At 45.0% G+C, this 15,919-nt stretch overlaps 1 protein-coding gene and 1 long non-coding RNA gene across 4 annotated transcripts in view; one reads left to right on the plus strand and one right to left on the minus strand.

The window, feature by feature from the left end:
• Positions 1 to 6,682, minus strand: part of LOC134470904 (uncharacterized) — a 48,813-nt gene extending 42,131 nt beyond the window's left edge. The window contains exon 1 of the long non-coding RNA XR_010040115.1: positions 6,537 to 6,682. This is a non-coding gene — a long non-coding RNA (uncharacterized LOC134470904). The remainder of the gene's footprint in view (positions 1 to 6,536) is intronic.
• A 4,301-nt stretch (positions 6,683 to 10,983) lies between these two features.
• The window catches only part of Mvb12b (multivesicular body subunit 12B), a 163,820-nt gene continuing 158,884 nt past the window's right edge, over positions 10,984 to 15,919 (plus strand). The window contains exon 1 of one of the 3 annotated variants that reach the window (XM_063227666.1): positions 10,984 to 11,131. Coding sequence is in view for 1 of the 3 variants with exons in the window: in XM_063227674.1 (XP_063083744.1) it covers positions 11,746 to 11,814 (69 nt within the window). In the remaining 2 variants the exon portion in view is untranslated. Of the gene's footprint in view, positions 11,132 to 11,629; positions 11,815 to 12,432; positions 12,452 to 15,919 lie in introns of those variants that run through there. The other 2 variants (XM_063227674.1, XM_063227668.1) reach the window with 2 other exon arrangements.

Genomic DNA, 15,919 nt, shown 5'->3' on the forward strand with positions numbered 1-15,919 from the left:
ACTTAGGGTAAAAATGCCAAATGGAGTAGCCACCTTGGATGACAGTTTTGTTGTTTCATAAAAATTAAACATAATTGACCATGCAACCCAGAAATTATGCTCCTTGTTACTTACCCAAAGGAATTGAAATCTTATGTACACACACATACACATACACATACACATACACCTATATATGGGTTTTTATAGAAGCTTTAGTCACAGTGGACGAAATTTGGAAGCAACCAGTTGTCCTTTAGAAGGAAGATGAATAAATAAACTACAGTCCATCTAACACACCACGCAATGGAATATTATTCAATACTAAAAAAGACAGGAGCTATAAAGTTATGAAAAGATACAAAAGAAGCTTAAGTAAAATAACTAAGTAGGTGACCTAAATGGGAAAGACTATGCACTGTATGTTTTTCAACCATATGACATTTTGGAAAAGTCAAAGCCACAGAGGCAGTAAAATAGCAGTGGTTTCCAGGGCTGGAGGGAAGATGGGAGGGAAGGACAAATAGGTGAAGCCCAGAGAATTCTCAGGGCAATGAAACTACTTGGGATGACATTATAGCAGCGGACATGTGTCGTTACAAATTTGTCCAAACCTATAAAATGTACAGCACCAAGAGTGAGTGAACCCTCATGCAAACTATGAGCTTTGGATGATAAAAATGTGTCAGTGTAGGATCATCCATTGTAATGCATCGTACAGCTCCAGTGGGGTGTGCCAATATTGTTGGGAGAGGCTGTGTGTAGTGAGGGTGGGGGAAGTTCTGTGTTTCCTGATCAACTTTTCCAGGAACCTAAAGCTGCTCTAAAAATAATCTCAAAATAAGTTAATAACCATCCACCCTCCAAAAAGTCCTTGACAGATGAATAATCTGAAAGACAATATGCTTTTGATCTTCCGGAGCCAATTCCTTTAAAAAGAAAGGAATATTGGTGTGTGAAGAACCAAAATATGGGGCATAGAGTTTAAACCTCATAGGAGGCCTGGGTAAAGTTAGAGCAGTTATCTGCCCACCCACACATATACACTAACAGAGGAGAGATGGAAGGAAGGAAGGAAGGAAGGAAGGAAGGAAGGAAGGAAGGAAGGAAGGAAGGAAAGGGAAGGGAAGGGAAGGGAAGGGAGGAGGAGAGGGGAGGAGAGGGGAGCAGAGGGGAGGGGAGGAGAGAGGAAGGAAAAGAAGAGACTGAGGGAGGGAAGAAGTTTCTGGAATGGCAAAAGACTTGGAAAGGTTTAAAGGATAGAACCAGAATATTGAGATGCTGGTTATAGAGTAAGATAGAATTAAGGAGAAACAGCCATATTTGCTTATTTTGGGACCATTTAGGAAGTGGTGCATGGTAGCCGAGGAAACAAGCCAACAGATTGTCATCACACAGCTTGGAGTAGTCCATTGATGCTTTGTCTGGGACCACTGGTTTTCCTGACAACACTTCCTTGTGGAGGAGCACCTGGACACTTATAGGATACTACCCCTCTAGACAGTTTTGATTGGAGCAGGGTGGTCACCTGATCATAACTAGCCAATCAGAATATTTCCCCAGGGTTTTAATGGTGAATCTTAGCCAACGATTCTTGTATGGTAGTAGAAGTAACAAGAAAATACGACACTGTCAGCAGTCTGCTTGTGTCATGTGGAGGGAGAAAGTGAGTCTGTGTGTTGAGAGAGGATGAGGTCAATATACAGAGCACAGAGTGATGGTCTGACATGGAGAAGTTCCTTCTGGCATTAAAGTCTCTGTGCCTTCCTGAGATTGGACTGCTCAGCTTCCCTGTGTCTTGGCACAGAGTCTGGCCCATGGGAGAAGATAAACAGATGTGACCCTGTTGTGTGTCTCACTTTAGTGGATCCAGAGTAAGCTGAGTATTATGGGGCCTGTCAGGTCCTCATCAGTCTGCAACTGGGGCGTACAGGTAGTTGTTAGAGTCAGGGGTCCCTAGGGCTGATGTGACATAAAGCAAGAGCAGAGGACACCGTCATGGCATCCATATTAGACTGTGAATGGGAGAAAAGGAGAAGAAAGTACAGCTTGAGTGCATTTCTGTTCCTATCAGCCAAACGATTACCAAAGGACAACATCTGCACTGCCATCCAGACTGCGCAACTTGGAGGCAAAAATCATGTTTATCTCTCTAAATCTAGAAGTCTGGCCAGCACTTCCAATCTGGGGGTGAAGGACCAGCTGTGATATGTAGAATCAGGGCTCTGACCCACATAGTGTTCTCTGGAAACCTGTGCCAGAGTTCTGTGCAGTGAAATTCTGGGAAATCTGCTTTCTCTCTCTAAATTGCAGTTTCCAGAGGTACAACGTCGGGATGATTGTCCTTGATTCACAGGAATGATATCAACACTGATTAAAATAATTTATTCAGAAGGAAAGGCCCAGCCCAGTGCCTGTGCAAAAGAAATGCCTTGTGGAAAATGATCAGGATTCCCAATAACTGCCCTTGAGGGCTAATATTATTCATTCCAGAAATACTTGTGGAGTACCTCCCATATCCCAGAGTGCTAAATAAGAAAGGCAAGGTGCCGGTCTACTGGAAGCGACTTTTCTTAACAGAGTTCTTGGTTAAGATCGTGGTTTCTAGATCGCGGTTCCCCTCTTTTACGGGTGGTATTGAAAGTCTCACTATTTGGGTCTCTCATTATGCAGTGCTTTTGTGTAATCAAAGCAGATCTCTTTATGGTTTCTTAGTTTCAGCGGCACTGTTTGTGCCGGGGAGTCTATGCTTATTTCCTACATTTCTCCAGTCAAATTCTTTTGAATGAGAGTCAGTCACATGCACACACTGTCCCTCCAACGTGAGGATACCTGCCTGCCCTTGGCTCCTAGAGTACCTGTGTACAATCTGAGAACAGAGATCAGTCCAAAAATTATGCAGATCGAAGTGATGTTTAGCCAGCAAGACCAATAACTGATGAGAGTTTGCCCTGCTCTCTTCAGGCAGAATCAATCCATTCTAGTTCCCACAAATCAATATCAGAAAGCAGCCCTAGGAGTAATGATGTATCTATTAATGGAGAGAGCCCCTAGGGAGGGCCACAGTGGGACAGAGTGGGATCTAAGCTCTGGGAAGCTGCCAAATTGCTCTCCACCTGTGGATGAAACCTGTGAGTGGGAAGCCCTGCTATTCCCTCATCTACCTCTTTCAGAAAAAGTTCTGTTTGTGACGTTGAACACCCCCAGGATCTTTTCATGTCTTAAATGCCCTGACATTTCCCCCTGATTACAAAGGTCATATATGTTTATTATTAACCCTTTAAACACCTCCATTGCCTTCTCTGATAATAGAGCACTGATTTTTGTTATTAGACTGGCAATAAGACCAGGAGGTGGTCATGATTAAGGAAGCCAATTTCCCAGGCTGTCTTGTTGTGAGGAACAACCACATGACCATTTCTGGCCAATGAAATCTTAGAAGGCCTGCTGGGCAGATTCTGGGAAAGGTTTTCTTTCCCATTTCTTGCCTTAAAAAAGAGAACAACAGGCCACCTGAACTGGAGTGTGTCCATGACCATGAGGCAATGGCATAAGGATAAAAAGACAGCAAGTTGAGAATCTCAGAGAGCGCTGGAAAAATATGTGTTATTAATAGCTTCATTCTGTCTTAATAATACTAAAGATAGATGGCAGCCAGCTAATAAAATATACACCTAGTGTTCAAGCTTTTGTTGTTTGGATTTTCTGTTGTTTATACCATATTCCCAACTGATACAAACATATTAAAATAGGAAATGATACTTCCTGTGTAAACCAGGAAGTCAACACTGGGGCCTCCAACCCCTAAGCCATAGATCAGTACCACCCCCTGGCCTTTTAGGAACCAGTCCACACAGTAAGAAGTGAGGGGAGGGGCTGGTAAGGAAGCAAAGCTCTATCTGGATTTTCAGTCACTCCCCATCACTTTCATTATCACCTGAGCTTTGCTTCCTGTCAGATAGTAGTGGCTTATATTCTCATAGAAAGGAATCTTACTGTGACCAGTACATGTGCAAGATCAGGTTGCACACTCACTATGAAAATGTAACGCTGGATGATCTGAGGTGGAGCTGAAGCAGTGATGCTAGCCCTGGGGAATGGCTGCAAATGCAGGTTAACATTAGCAGAGAGGTTTGACTGCACAGAGATCATAATAAATCAGTTGCCTGCAGATTCATATCAAAAGCATATCAGTGAAAACAAAAAGCCTATTAGTGAAAGGCAAGTGACAATTACACTGCAATTAGTGAAAGACTATATATAGTGACAAGTGAGATGGTGTACTTCAATTTTATAACTGCATCTGATAGCAGGAATTACAAATCCAAAAATTATCTTAGTTCTGGTGCAGCCTGCTTATTATTTTATTTACCACTTTCATCTGCACCTTTTTCATGTACTATACACTTACTTCAGTTAGAGTTTTGGTAAGGTCACAAGATAACCCTAGCCAAAATGATTAAAAAACAGAGACCTTGACCTAATGATGAGATAGCAGAAGAATCTAAGACTGCCAATAAAAAGACAGGTACATTTCAAGAAAACACCAAGAGTCTCACTTAAATTATAGGCTCACTGCAACAGGTGAGTCACATTCTCCAATTCTGCTGTGTATAATAGCTATCCAACAAAGTCCTGAAACCTTCAAAATTTCTTCACCATATAGAGACCAAGAATCCTGCATTAAGAGATGAGTATTTGGAGTTTTTCAAAAGGAAAAACACACGAACATGAAGAACAGAACCTATTATTGAAAGCCATCGTTTTATTAAATATATCTGCACTGACAGCATGATTCTTAATGTCTGACACACTGCTTAAGCTAAGAAACCCTTTACTATTGGTTCAGAATTGATCCAGTCTGATGCTGAGGACATTTGTAATGACTATTAAGAGAGGCTGCAATTCAAAAGGTGGTGCATGTTCCTTTTTGGCTAGCATTAAAACTAGAAGCACTGACTACATAGCAGAGAACACTGAGGCACAATTACAGAGAATTAACAAATCACCGTGGTATCGGTTGCTAAGTCTACCAGTGTTGACAAGAAAGTAGCAATGATTGTTTTTATTGGATATATTTTTCAAAAAGATGTGCATGACAGTATGTTATATGCACTTTTGTTGCCAACCAACACCACAGCTGCAGAACCATTCAAGTGTTTGAATGATTACATAGTTGGAAAACTAAATTGGTCATTTTGTGTTGGTAAATACATGGATGGAATGGCTGCCATGACTGGATGGCTTTCTTTTCAGGTTTGACTCAAAGAGATCACTCCTGAATTCCAGTTTACACACTGTGTCATCCATAGAGAAAGCTGGCTTACTGAAAAATATCAACTGATTTTAACTGGATGTCAACTGAATTTGACAACATTTACAATTATCAACTGAGTATGCTGGTACACTGTAATACTAGTACTTAGGAGGTGGATGCAGGAGGCAACCATGAGTTCAAGACCAACCAGGACTACATAGCAAGACCCTGTCTCAAAAAGATAAAATTATCAACCACATTAAAGTACATGCCTTTAATACACATCTCTGCAAATGTGTGAGGAGATGGATACAGACACACACTTTCTCTTATACTTAGAAGTGACATCGTTTTCTAAAGGTAGATTTCTGGCCAGAGTTTTTGAATTACAAAAGCTCTCCAGAGATTTCTTTTAGAAAAACAATCACCACTGGTAGCACATTTCAGTCACTCAAGAATAGGTTGCAAAACTTGCTTATTCAGATGACATACTAAATCTACTCAACAAACCCCTAACTGTCACTTCAGGAGAGAATGAAAACTGTGTCCAAGTCACAAATACTGGGGCTGCATTCAAAGCTAAACTGGAATTATGGGGCAATGAGTGAAAATATTGAGATTTTTGACATGTTTCAAACATCAGCAGGGTTTGGACTTCTTTCTCCCTGCTGCTGCATAACCACCTTCTAGGCTTTCAAAGGAGTTTTCCCACCACCTCCCAACCACAAAAGACCTCAGAAGTGGCAAGGAACGAATCCTCAGCTCTCTTATGAATAAGTCAGGTCATCCATGCTAGAAGAGGTTCAGCTGCTTGAGGTTACAAATGATGGTGATCTTAAAAATATGTTTGAGACATCTTTGGACTAACATTTTGGACTAAAGTCAAGGCAGACAGTCTGCCACAGGAGTGCTGAAAAGCCTGCTTCCATTCTCAACACCCCATTTTTGTGAAACAGGAATTTTTGCAATGATAGAAACCAGAACAAGATTATGGAGAACACTGGACATAAGCAATACACATGGGGTGTCACTGTCTTCTGTCCCCCTAGATAGAACTGTCTAGTTGCAGGAAAATAAGCTCAGTATTCCAATTAATTCTGCATTATGATGAGTTGAATAATTATTTCATTATATAGTATGTATTATAATAATAATAGGAATAAAGTGCACAATAAAGGTAATGTGCTTGAAGGATCCCAAAACCATCCCCCAAACTTTGGTTGTCTCGGTTACTTTTTACTCATTGCTGAGACAAAATACCTGAAGCCCAAAGTTGGGAAAGGAAAGGTTTATTTCTTACAGTTTTTGGAGGTTTCAGTCCACACTCAGTTGGCTCCAAGGCAGGCAGGCATGGCTGGGCCGCAGTTCATGGTGGCTGCAAACAGCAAGCCGGAACCAGCAAAGAGAAAGACACACCTTCTTCCTGCCATTACATCACATCCTGGCTCCACCCCTTTGTGGGGGGAGCACTGACACCATCAATCTAAGCACTAGACAATGACCAAATAACAAATGCACAATTCAAACTCATGAGGCCTGGGGGCCACAGACAGAAACCATGACATTGGTCCATAGAAAAATTATCTTCCACAAAACCAGTCCCTATTGCCAAAAAGGTTGTGGTCCACTGATATAAATTATCCCCAAGACACAGCCATTGTTCAAAGCTAATGTTTAGTATATTTTAAAGTGTTTAAACAAATCTGAATACATATAAATACACACATGTAATTGATAGGTTCATAAAATAAATGTACCCTGCCTTTTACTTAACAAATACATGATATTCATATATTTCTATGTTAGTACAGTTTTTTAAAATGACCAATCTTTTATTGCTAGGCATTTAAAGTATGTCCAATATTTTCTCATTATAAGCAATGCTGGAATAATTATCCTTGAATAATTGAATGTATATCCGTGAATGTATATCCGTGGGCACTTGTCTGATTGTTTACTTTGGATAAATTATTAGACATGGACAAAGAGAAGGCACATATTAAATGCTGACACATTCTCTAGGAAAATGTTCACTGAGGGGCTACCACGTGTGATACAGTTATGCTTAGTGAACCAAACAACTACACCCCTGACTGGGGTGGAGCTTTTGTTCTGTCTGGAAGACTGACAGTCGCATGGATAAATAGGTGGCCGATAGTCGCTATTATATTTAGACCTGCACTATCTCCATGAAGTCTCATGTGTTTGGAGATGGGGCCTAGTCAGAAGATGAGGGCACTGGAAGAAAAACCTGGAGGGTGTATTCTTGTCCCAGGCTCCCTACCCGCCATGCTTCCTGGCTGCCATGCGGAAAGTGACTTTCCTCTATTAAGTCCTTCTGGGATGGAGTTTCTGCTTTGGAGCCAGAAGACCATGGACTGAACCCTGTAAAACTGTGTGCCAAAATAAATCCCTACTCCTTTAAACTGCAGGTATCGGGTATATTGTCCCAGAAATGGAAAAGTGACGAGCGCAGTTACAGATTATCGTGAGAAATAAACAGGAAAAAATCTAATGTGGTATGGAAACAGGGACCTATTTAGAGAAGTGACCAGTGCAGTTCTCCAAGGAATGACATTTAAACTGAGAATTTAAGAATTTTAAGAGCCCAGGCCTGTAATGACAGAGAAGTGCTATTGGCAAATTACCCAGGGAAGAAATATTTGATATTTAAAGATTTGAAAAGAAGCCAGTGTGGTTAGAGAAGCTAACAGTACGAAGGAGCAGGCTAGTTCCTGACAGCATGAGCCCTTGTAGGGCATGCTGGAGCAGCTGAATTTTATTTTATTTCATTTCACAGGAAGTCATCAGAGGGCATTAAGCAAGAGAGTGGCCTGTTTCATTTTATTATTAGTATTTTTTAATGATCACTCTGGTTGCTGTTTTCCATTGTCTGGACAGGGGCAAAGGTAGGAGACCAGTAACCAAGTTATTGGAGTGGACCAAGCCAGGTAATTTGGGTTGGAGTTGGGTACATGGGAATATTCAAATTTGTATATCCTGTTGGTATTGGAATATGGAAATAGAGCAAGGATGCAAAAGGAGCATTTATAAATAGGATTTAATATCTGATAAAAGTATATGTTCCTACACTAGTGGCCCATAGTTTTATTTACTGAGATTTTACATTATATTTTAATATTTGTTAGAGCAATATTCCCTTATTTTTTTCATTTTAAAATTTTCACTTCCTTTTATCTATTTATCAAGAGAAACTTTGAAATAATTCTGTCATGTTTTATCCCACCCCACACTGTGAGTCATATTGGTTCTTCGATATAGATTTATAAATCAAGTTTGGAAGATAGTTTTGCAATGTTGAGGCTTCCTGTCCAGAGACCTGTTATATTTTTCTAGTTAAAAGGTTTTTTTTTTTTAATGTCCTTAAGTGAGATATTATTTCCTCCTATGGCTCTTTCATTTAGAATATGCTGTATACTATTTATTGATATACCTTTTTCATCATATTTTCTAAATGGAAATCACTGTTGTTTGGTGTTATATACAGGTGGCCCTAGAAGTAGTGCTTCTCTTTCCTTCTTTTGAGTTCAGAACAAACCAAGTGTCTTACTTTTTTGTCGCTAAGACAAAATATCCAACACCCAAAGTTAAAGGAGGAAAGATTTATTTGGCTCACAGTTTATAGAGGTTCCAGTTCATAGTAGGCTGCTTCCTAATCAGTGGCATGGCGTGGCGGGGAGGCATTGCAGAGGAGAAATAGTTCATGGCAGTCGGAAGGTGGCAAGGCAGTAAGCCATAAGTCACAAGTAGCAACCCTCTTTCTTTTATTTTATAATAAAATACCTCCCTTATATTTTATTCAGGCTACCCACTCTTCCGGGGAGTAGCACTCACAGCCAGGGCAGAACAACCTTAACCCTTGCATTGTACCATGAAGCAATCCCAGTATAACATCCTTTATCCCAGCAGCGCCAACTCTAGATCCAGCTACCTCTGAAAAGCACCACCTCTGACCACCTGAGGCTATGGGGGACATCTAGATACAAGCCGTAACACCAAGTCATCGATGAAAGGAACACAGGACATAGAAATACTACCTTGATTATTGATAAACATGATTGGAAAGTGTAGCTTTTGATCTGTAGCTATAGTTCTCCTTCAATAGATCTGTTTCTTGTAGTTGCAGGCATTTTGGGCCAATGGTCTCTCTCTAGCCTACAAACTTACTGAATGGTAAAAGCACGTGAAAAAAAGTATTTGTTTTCTGCAGTCAGCGAAAATCCAAAAAAGAGAATTCAGAAGCATCTGTTCTTGTCTAATGCTTCTCCTAAACTTGCTAACTACTTCAAAATTTACTCATCCTCACTTCGGGTGGAGAGAGGCCAGGACTTGTCCCTCTATATAGGGAAGAAAGCTGCCCCCAACAATTGGGAAGGCTATTGATTCATCTTAAAGTTGGCTACCTTACCAAAGTCTGTGATACTTTTAGTTGACTGCTTTGATTTTTATTCTTAAGGAAATACTACCAGGAGCGAAAAATGAAAATATTCTTTCTTCCCACTATTTATACTTCTTGTTTATTTTTCTTAACTTATTCCACTGGCATTAGTTTGTAGCAATTTTAGCAATTTTTGCTTTGTTTCTGATTTAAATGAGAGTGTTTTTTAATGTTTCACCATGAAATGTGTTGATGTCTTCTGGTTAACTTCGTCAAATTTAAATTTTTTTCCTAAATTTTTTTCCTATGTCGTTGGTATTGACATTTATCAAATACTTTTAAACCATCTATCCTGTGATTTATTTTCTTTTAACAATGCAACGAGTTTACAGAGTCCCCAGTGTTGCATCTTTTCTTTGCACTTTGGGAAGAAACACATATTGATTGAGGTGGTTTTAGTGCAAATTCTATTAAAATTGTTAAATTCTTACTTAGTAGTTTTGCAGCTACTATACACTTAAGGGTATTGGTCCATAGTAGTGACTCACATACTGGAAGCTGATCAGTGAGCTTGGCAAAGGTTGTCTTGGCTCAGCTGAGTCTGGGAAATGCCAGGTAAAACAAAGCAGACAGGTGTCTTTATTCCTAGACTTCATAGAGACTTCCATACACTAACTTTGTGATAATCCAAAAGGTGGAGAATCACACAGTGTAAGTTATCCAACTGCTAAAGTCCTCCTGCAAGACAGGGGACTCGTGTTCTACATTTATCTGCACTTCTTCTTTTGGGTGTTATCTTTGCTGGATCTTGGTATCAGAGTTATGCTAAACCTGGAGAATGAATTTTTCCCTTGTGAACAGTTTAAACAACACAGGACCTGGTCCATCTCCTGATGGTGTGACAGAACTTGTCGAACTTGCTGTGAAACCACCTGAACCAGCAACATTTCTAAGTGATACAGATGCTGGGAATGCACACCTTTGGGTGACAGCCCCACAGGACATTTCCCTCCACAGCCAGTTCTGCTTGGCACCTATTCTTTAGGATCAAGATATTTTGGAAAATCCTAGAACGTGTGAAAATGAGGCTTGATGTGTTAGTAAATTGATGCTGATCATCCTTGCATGGTCCTCTGCCCTCAATGTGCCAGTTTCTTGGCCAGCATCCTTTTAAGCAGCACACCCCTCATCCTGGGGCGGTTGGCTAAGGCTGTGTAGAACCTTTCTGGTTAAGGGGACAAAGTCTGTGCCTGCCTTTCCTTCCAGCTACTCCAGCCCCCCCCCCTCCGGTCCAGCTCTGGATCCTCCTCCTCCTCCAGGTCCATTTCATCCTCTGGCTTGTACCCTTCCCCAAGTACTGCAGGGGCTGGACTCTTGCTTAAACCTCTGGCTCTCTGTGCTTCCCCGAGGCTGTGTGGACAAATCATTTGCCCAGCAAAAGGAGCGGCTGAGAATTACTAGGAGATTGGGGTCAGCCTAAGAGGCCTGCCTGTTAGGTCAGCTGGGCAGTGGGAAGAGCTGAGGGGTTGTCTTGGGGTTTAGTAAAGGCTAGAAGGGCTAGGTGGAAGGGTGTCCCCAAAAGAGGCCACTCCAGTTAGTCTGGAGGACCTGGGGGCTTGCAGCGACCAGGCTGAGGATGCATCCTGGGTGCAGTGAGGCCTAGGGTCCAGGGTCCAGGGAGAGACCCACTTGGAGGAGGGGATCGTCGATGTCCCGGGCTCCAAGAGGCGCGGGACTGCGGGGGCTCTGAGGCTGGCCTGCGGGCGCCCCCGGCTCGGTGGGGCCGGGGTCCAGGCCCTGCCCGCGGCCAAAGGCTGGGCCTGGGGGGCGGGGAGCGGGGCGCGGCGCAGGCTCGGGCGCGGCGCGGGCTCGGGCTCCGGGCGCCCGGGGCTCCCGCTCCCCTCCGCCGCCTCCCCGGCCCGGCCCGGCCCGGCCCGCCGCCGCGGCCCGCGGAGGGAGCTGTCGCCGTGTGGTGGCCGCCGCCGCCGCCAGGCCGCGCCCCGCCCCTCGCCGCCGCCGCGCCGCCGCTCCCGGGGAGCTCGCGCTCGAGCTGCGGCGCCGCTGCCGCCGCCTGGGCCCCGGGCCCGGCCCCTCCCGCGCCGCCCGGGCGATGAGAAGCTGCTTCTGCGTGAGACGGAGCCGGGACCCGCCGCCGCCGCCGCCGCCCCAGCGGGGAACAGTTAAGTCAGGCCGCGCCGCGCCGGCCCGGCTGCCCCGAGCGCCGCCGGGTGGACCGGAGGACGGGCGGGCGCGGGCCGGGCCGGGCCGGGCCGGGCCGGGGGCGGGAGCAGCCTCCGGGCTCAGCCGAGGCCTGCGGGCTCCGTGCCCGGCCCGCGGGGGACAGGCCCAGGCCGCCTCTGCGGGGCCCACCGGCCGCGGCTTCGGGTCTCCGGCTCGGCCTCGCGGGCGGGAGGCAAGAGGGGACCGGGGACTCGAGTGCCAGCAGCGCCCCCAGACCCGAGCAAAGGACAGGCGCCCAGAGCCACCTCTGCCTTCTTCGGAGGAGAGGCCAGGCGGCCCACCTGGGCACAGGCTGGGGACAGACAGTCTTGACCGACAGGCCCTGGGGTCCGGCCCTCGGTGCTCATGTGGATGCAGACCAGTGTGCACCTGACCCTCGTGCATCATCTGAGGTGCTGGCCACTTCTGTGACCTGAACACAGAAGAGAGGACTCCTAGGTCCTTGGGCACCTGTCTGCAGAGTGAGATGCCCAGGCGTGAGCACTGCAGGCCCAGGGTACCAGTCCAGAAGGTTGACCAGCATGTCGATGAACACCCTCCAGTGACCCCAGTGCACCTGAGGTGCTGGGCACAAGGTGGGGCAGCTAGGACATAAGCTGTGGCATAGCACCAGGGAGCGTCAGACCCTCAGAGACAGTCACAGTGGAACACCAGCAACATCTTTGTCCTCTTTGTTACTAGTACACAATGGGTTCCTAAATTATTTGCCTTTCTCCCCACCAGAGATACACATACCAGTCCCCTGTCCCCAACAGCCTGCTCAAGGGGCACAGAGGAAGACCACAGGAGGGCACAAGGCAGATAGCTCCTGCCTCTTCTCTGCTTCCTGCCCCCATCCAAGATCCCTAGCCCTTGGTTTTCAGCCACAGAAGCAGACAGCAGGCCAACCTCTCTTAAGAGGCCTTTGTCTCTGGTGGTTCTTTCTCAGAATAATCTCATTGCAAATTTCTGAACAGCTAGCTGGATCTCATCTCCTTTTAACAGAATTGGCAAATCTTATCAGCAACCCCAGAAAAGACTTAGGAAAGTTAGAAGATAAGCTCTGTGGAATCCTAGGCTAACTGAAAAACAGTGTGCTCAGAAGGTTTGTTACAGGAGATGGTGACACCTTTCTTGCTGGCTGGAAGTCATGTAGAGTGCTTTGTGGAACTGTGCCATGCCCAGAATATTTAAGTGGGAGGCCTCTAGAAAAGGAGCTCCTGGAAGGTCCTAGGCATCAAGATCCATGAAGAGCAGTTGATGTGGTAACTACCAGTTCACTGGAACTTAAAACCTTTGCTGTAATTCACATTTGTCATTCCTTCTGATACAGAGGAATGAAACTCCGAACCTACTATGTCTGCAAATTCGTGTTCTCTAAAATCGAAGAATGAATTTTAGGAACAACGGAGGTTAAGAGCAGAATATATTTATTGAGAGAAAGAAAGCTTCTGTCTGAAGAGTCAGAAGGGGTTGCCAAAAACTGTCTTTTCCAAGGACTATTACAGAGTAAAATCATGAGATGAGGTGGGTCCAAGGCGGGGAAGACTGGGAACTCACACAGCAGATGGGCATAAGGTGGGACATAACTATAGTTAGCCAATAAGATTAGTAGTTCAGGTAAAATTGATTAAATTGGGGACAAATGGGAAAGCAAGTCCTGTAGGAAAGGGGCATTCTTAGAGCTGTGACTCTTGCCTAGGGGGATGAGATGGTGACCCTAGGCTTTCTCAGGGTGATAGGGAACTGTTTAGAATACCAATCCTCAGGATATGGGTGTATTTGTTTGGTCTTTTGTCTTGAGGCCTGGCCCAGTGCAGGAGGTGGCAGTCTCCCTGGTGGTTGCCAGGTATCTCTACTGGCTCCATGGAGGAGCCAGCCCTGTCTGACTGCCAGAGTCAGACTGCCTATAATATTTCTAACTAACTCAGCTGCCTGCAACACTTCTTTCTAGTTTTGAGGTCTCTGAGGTAGGTTCAGGTTACTTTCTCTGCCCTATCTGCACCCTGCACCCAGTGGGGCCCCTTCACTTGTAGAATATTGCACCACAGTTAGAGGCAGGAGCTTTAGAATTAGGTCTCAGCTTTAGTCCTGGCCTTCCTACTTCCTGTGTATTGTTGAGTGAATTAACAAACCTTTCTTAATCTGTTTCTTCATCTGAGTGAAGCTAATGACTATAGCTAAGCTCCTAGTGTTAAGGGATAGGTAAAGAATTGCAAGAAAAAAACTTTAGATTAGAGCTTGCCACGTGGGAAGTCATCAGTAAAAGTTAGTGGTTATTTCTAAGTTGTCCATGAACTAATCCCATAGAAAGCTTATTTGTTTGTTTGTTTATATTTAGAGGACCTTTCTGTTTGTGGGTACTATCTGGTTCTTATCAGGGCAGGTAGGAATAGTGATACAGAAGAGTGAACACTGGGTTTGGTCTGGGGGCCTGGGTTTGAATCTTAGGCCACCACCTGGACCTCAGGTGACCAAGAGATGTCCTGGAACCTTTCTGAGTCCTATTTTCTTAAGCTACTTTGTGAAAGTGGTTTAAAAATAAACAAGTTAACTCATAAGCGTGACCAGGAAGGCTGAACAAACCAAAGGATGTGACTTCATCATGAAAGTTAAGTGAGACTCAGCACCCAGCAATAGATCCTTGGTTTGTTTGTTATTGGAAATTGAACCCAGGGCTTTGTACAGAGCTACATCCCCACTCCTTTTTAAGTCTGTAAATTTTGAGAGTCTTCCTCAATCACCAGGCTGAACTAGAATTTGCAGTTCTCATACCTCAGCCTCCCAGAGTGCTGGGATCACAGGTGTGCGCCACCACGCCCTGCTTCAAATCCTGGTTTTGTAGGTCTGATATTTACAGTTTTTGATAGTGACCAGGCTATCTCATCTCCTTTTAACAGAATTGGCAAATCTTATCAGCAACCCCAGAAAAGACTTAGGAAAGTTAGAAGATAAGCTCTGTGGAATCCTAGACTAACTGAAAAACTCAGTGTTTTGTTTGTGTTACAGAACCATACAACTGTGTACAAACATACTGCTGGTTGCCCTCTCAGGGCTTTTGAAGAGGTAAGGGAGAGAGACCTAGAGTTTAATCTCTAACCATGTCATGGCAGGTCTGCTTCTCAGGAATCAGAATCCCAGTAGCCTGGGCTCCTGTGCAAAAGCAGGCTTGAAGTGCTCTCTGCCCCAAGAGCGACATCCTTGCCATACTGCCAAGTAGCAAAGTGTTAGTGTGGAGCATGGGCAATGTCAAAGGTGCCCTCGTGGTGGGAAGATAATAGATGACTCTGTGGGATGTGGTTGGGCTGAGGACACTGGTTAGTGGGCTGTGGCTGAGTGAGCAGAGCCTCCTTTCCCAGTTGGGTGGTGAAGGTGGGTGTGGGACCTGGAGTTAGCAGCCTCTCTGGGGCTGCTCAGCCTCCCAAGGCCCCTGCGGGCCTCTCCCTGGCCCTAGGGCTCCCCACGGTCTTCCCCCTCACTGGTGCCCTTGGGATCTGTGGTTTTCCTGTGCTTGTCTGCCTTTCCGCAGCGGCCTTGCCTGAGGCAGATCTCTTCTCTCTAGCTGCCTGGGGGGCGAAGCAACTGTGGGGTGTGCATTGCATCACCCTCCTTTTTGGGACATCCTGTGGGGCAAGGGTTGGTTTATTTGACACGCTTCTGGCAAGAGGCAGAGCTTGGCCAGGTAGAAATATGAGAGCCCTGTGGGCTGGGGCCCAGGGCCTCACAGGGGAGTTTTATGGCTCGTGGCTCCCTAAGGGTGGAGGCCATCTCCTTGGGTCTGTGGCTGGGATCTGCATGAGTTTATTCTTCGTAGACAGAGAAGATGGTATAGATAGAGATACATACATGGGCACTTCCTCCCCCTTCCTTCACAGATTGGCAGGGCAGAATGTCCAAAAGAACTTCCTCCACCCTTTAGAAGAGAGAAATACTTTCAGGGAATTCTTAATGAGGTAGCTGTGTCTGGAGTGTTTATAAAAATGCAGATTCCAGGGCTGGGTACCCAGACTTTAAGGAATCAGAAGTTCTAAGGAAGAGGCCCTGGAATCTGTGTGTTTAACAAG

This window comes from Cavia porcellus, unplaced genomic scaffold (assembly GCF_034190915.1).
Source record: "Cavia porcellus strain 051 isolate PalLab524CR breed Dunkin Hartley unplaced genomic scaffold, mCavPor4.1 scaffold_1, whole genome shotgun sequence".
Taxonomy (NCBI): Eukaryota; Metazoa; Chordata; class Mammalia; order Rodentia; family Caviidae; genus Cavia; species Cavia porcellus.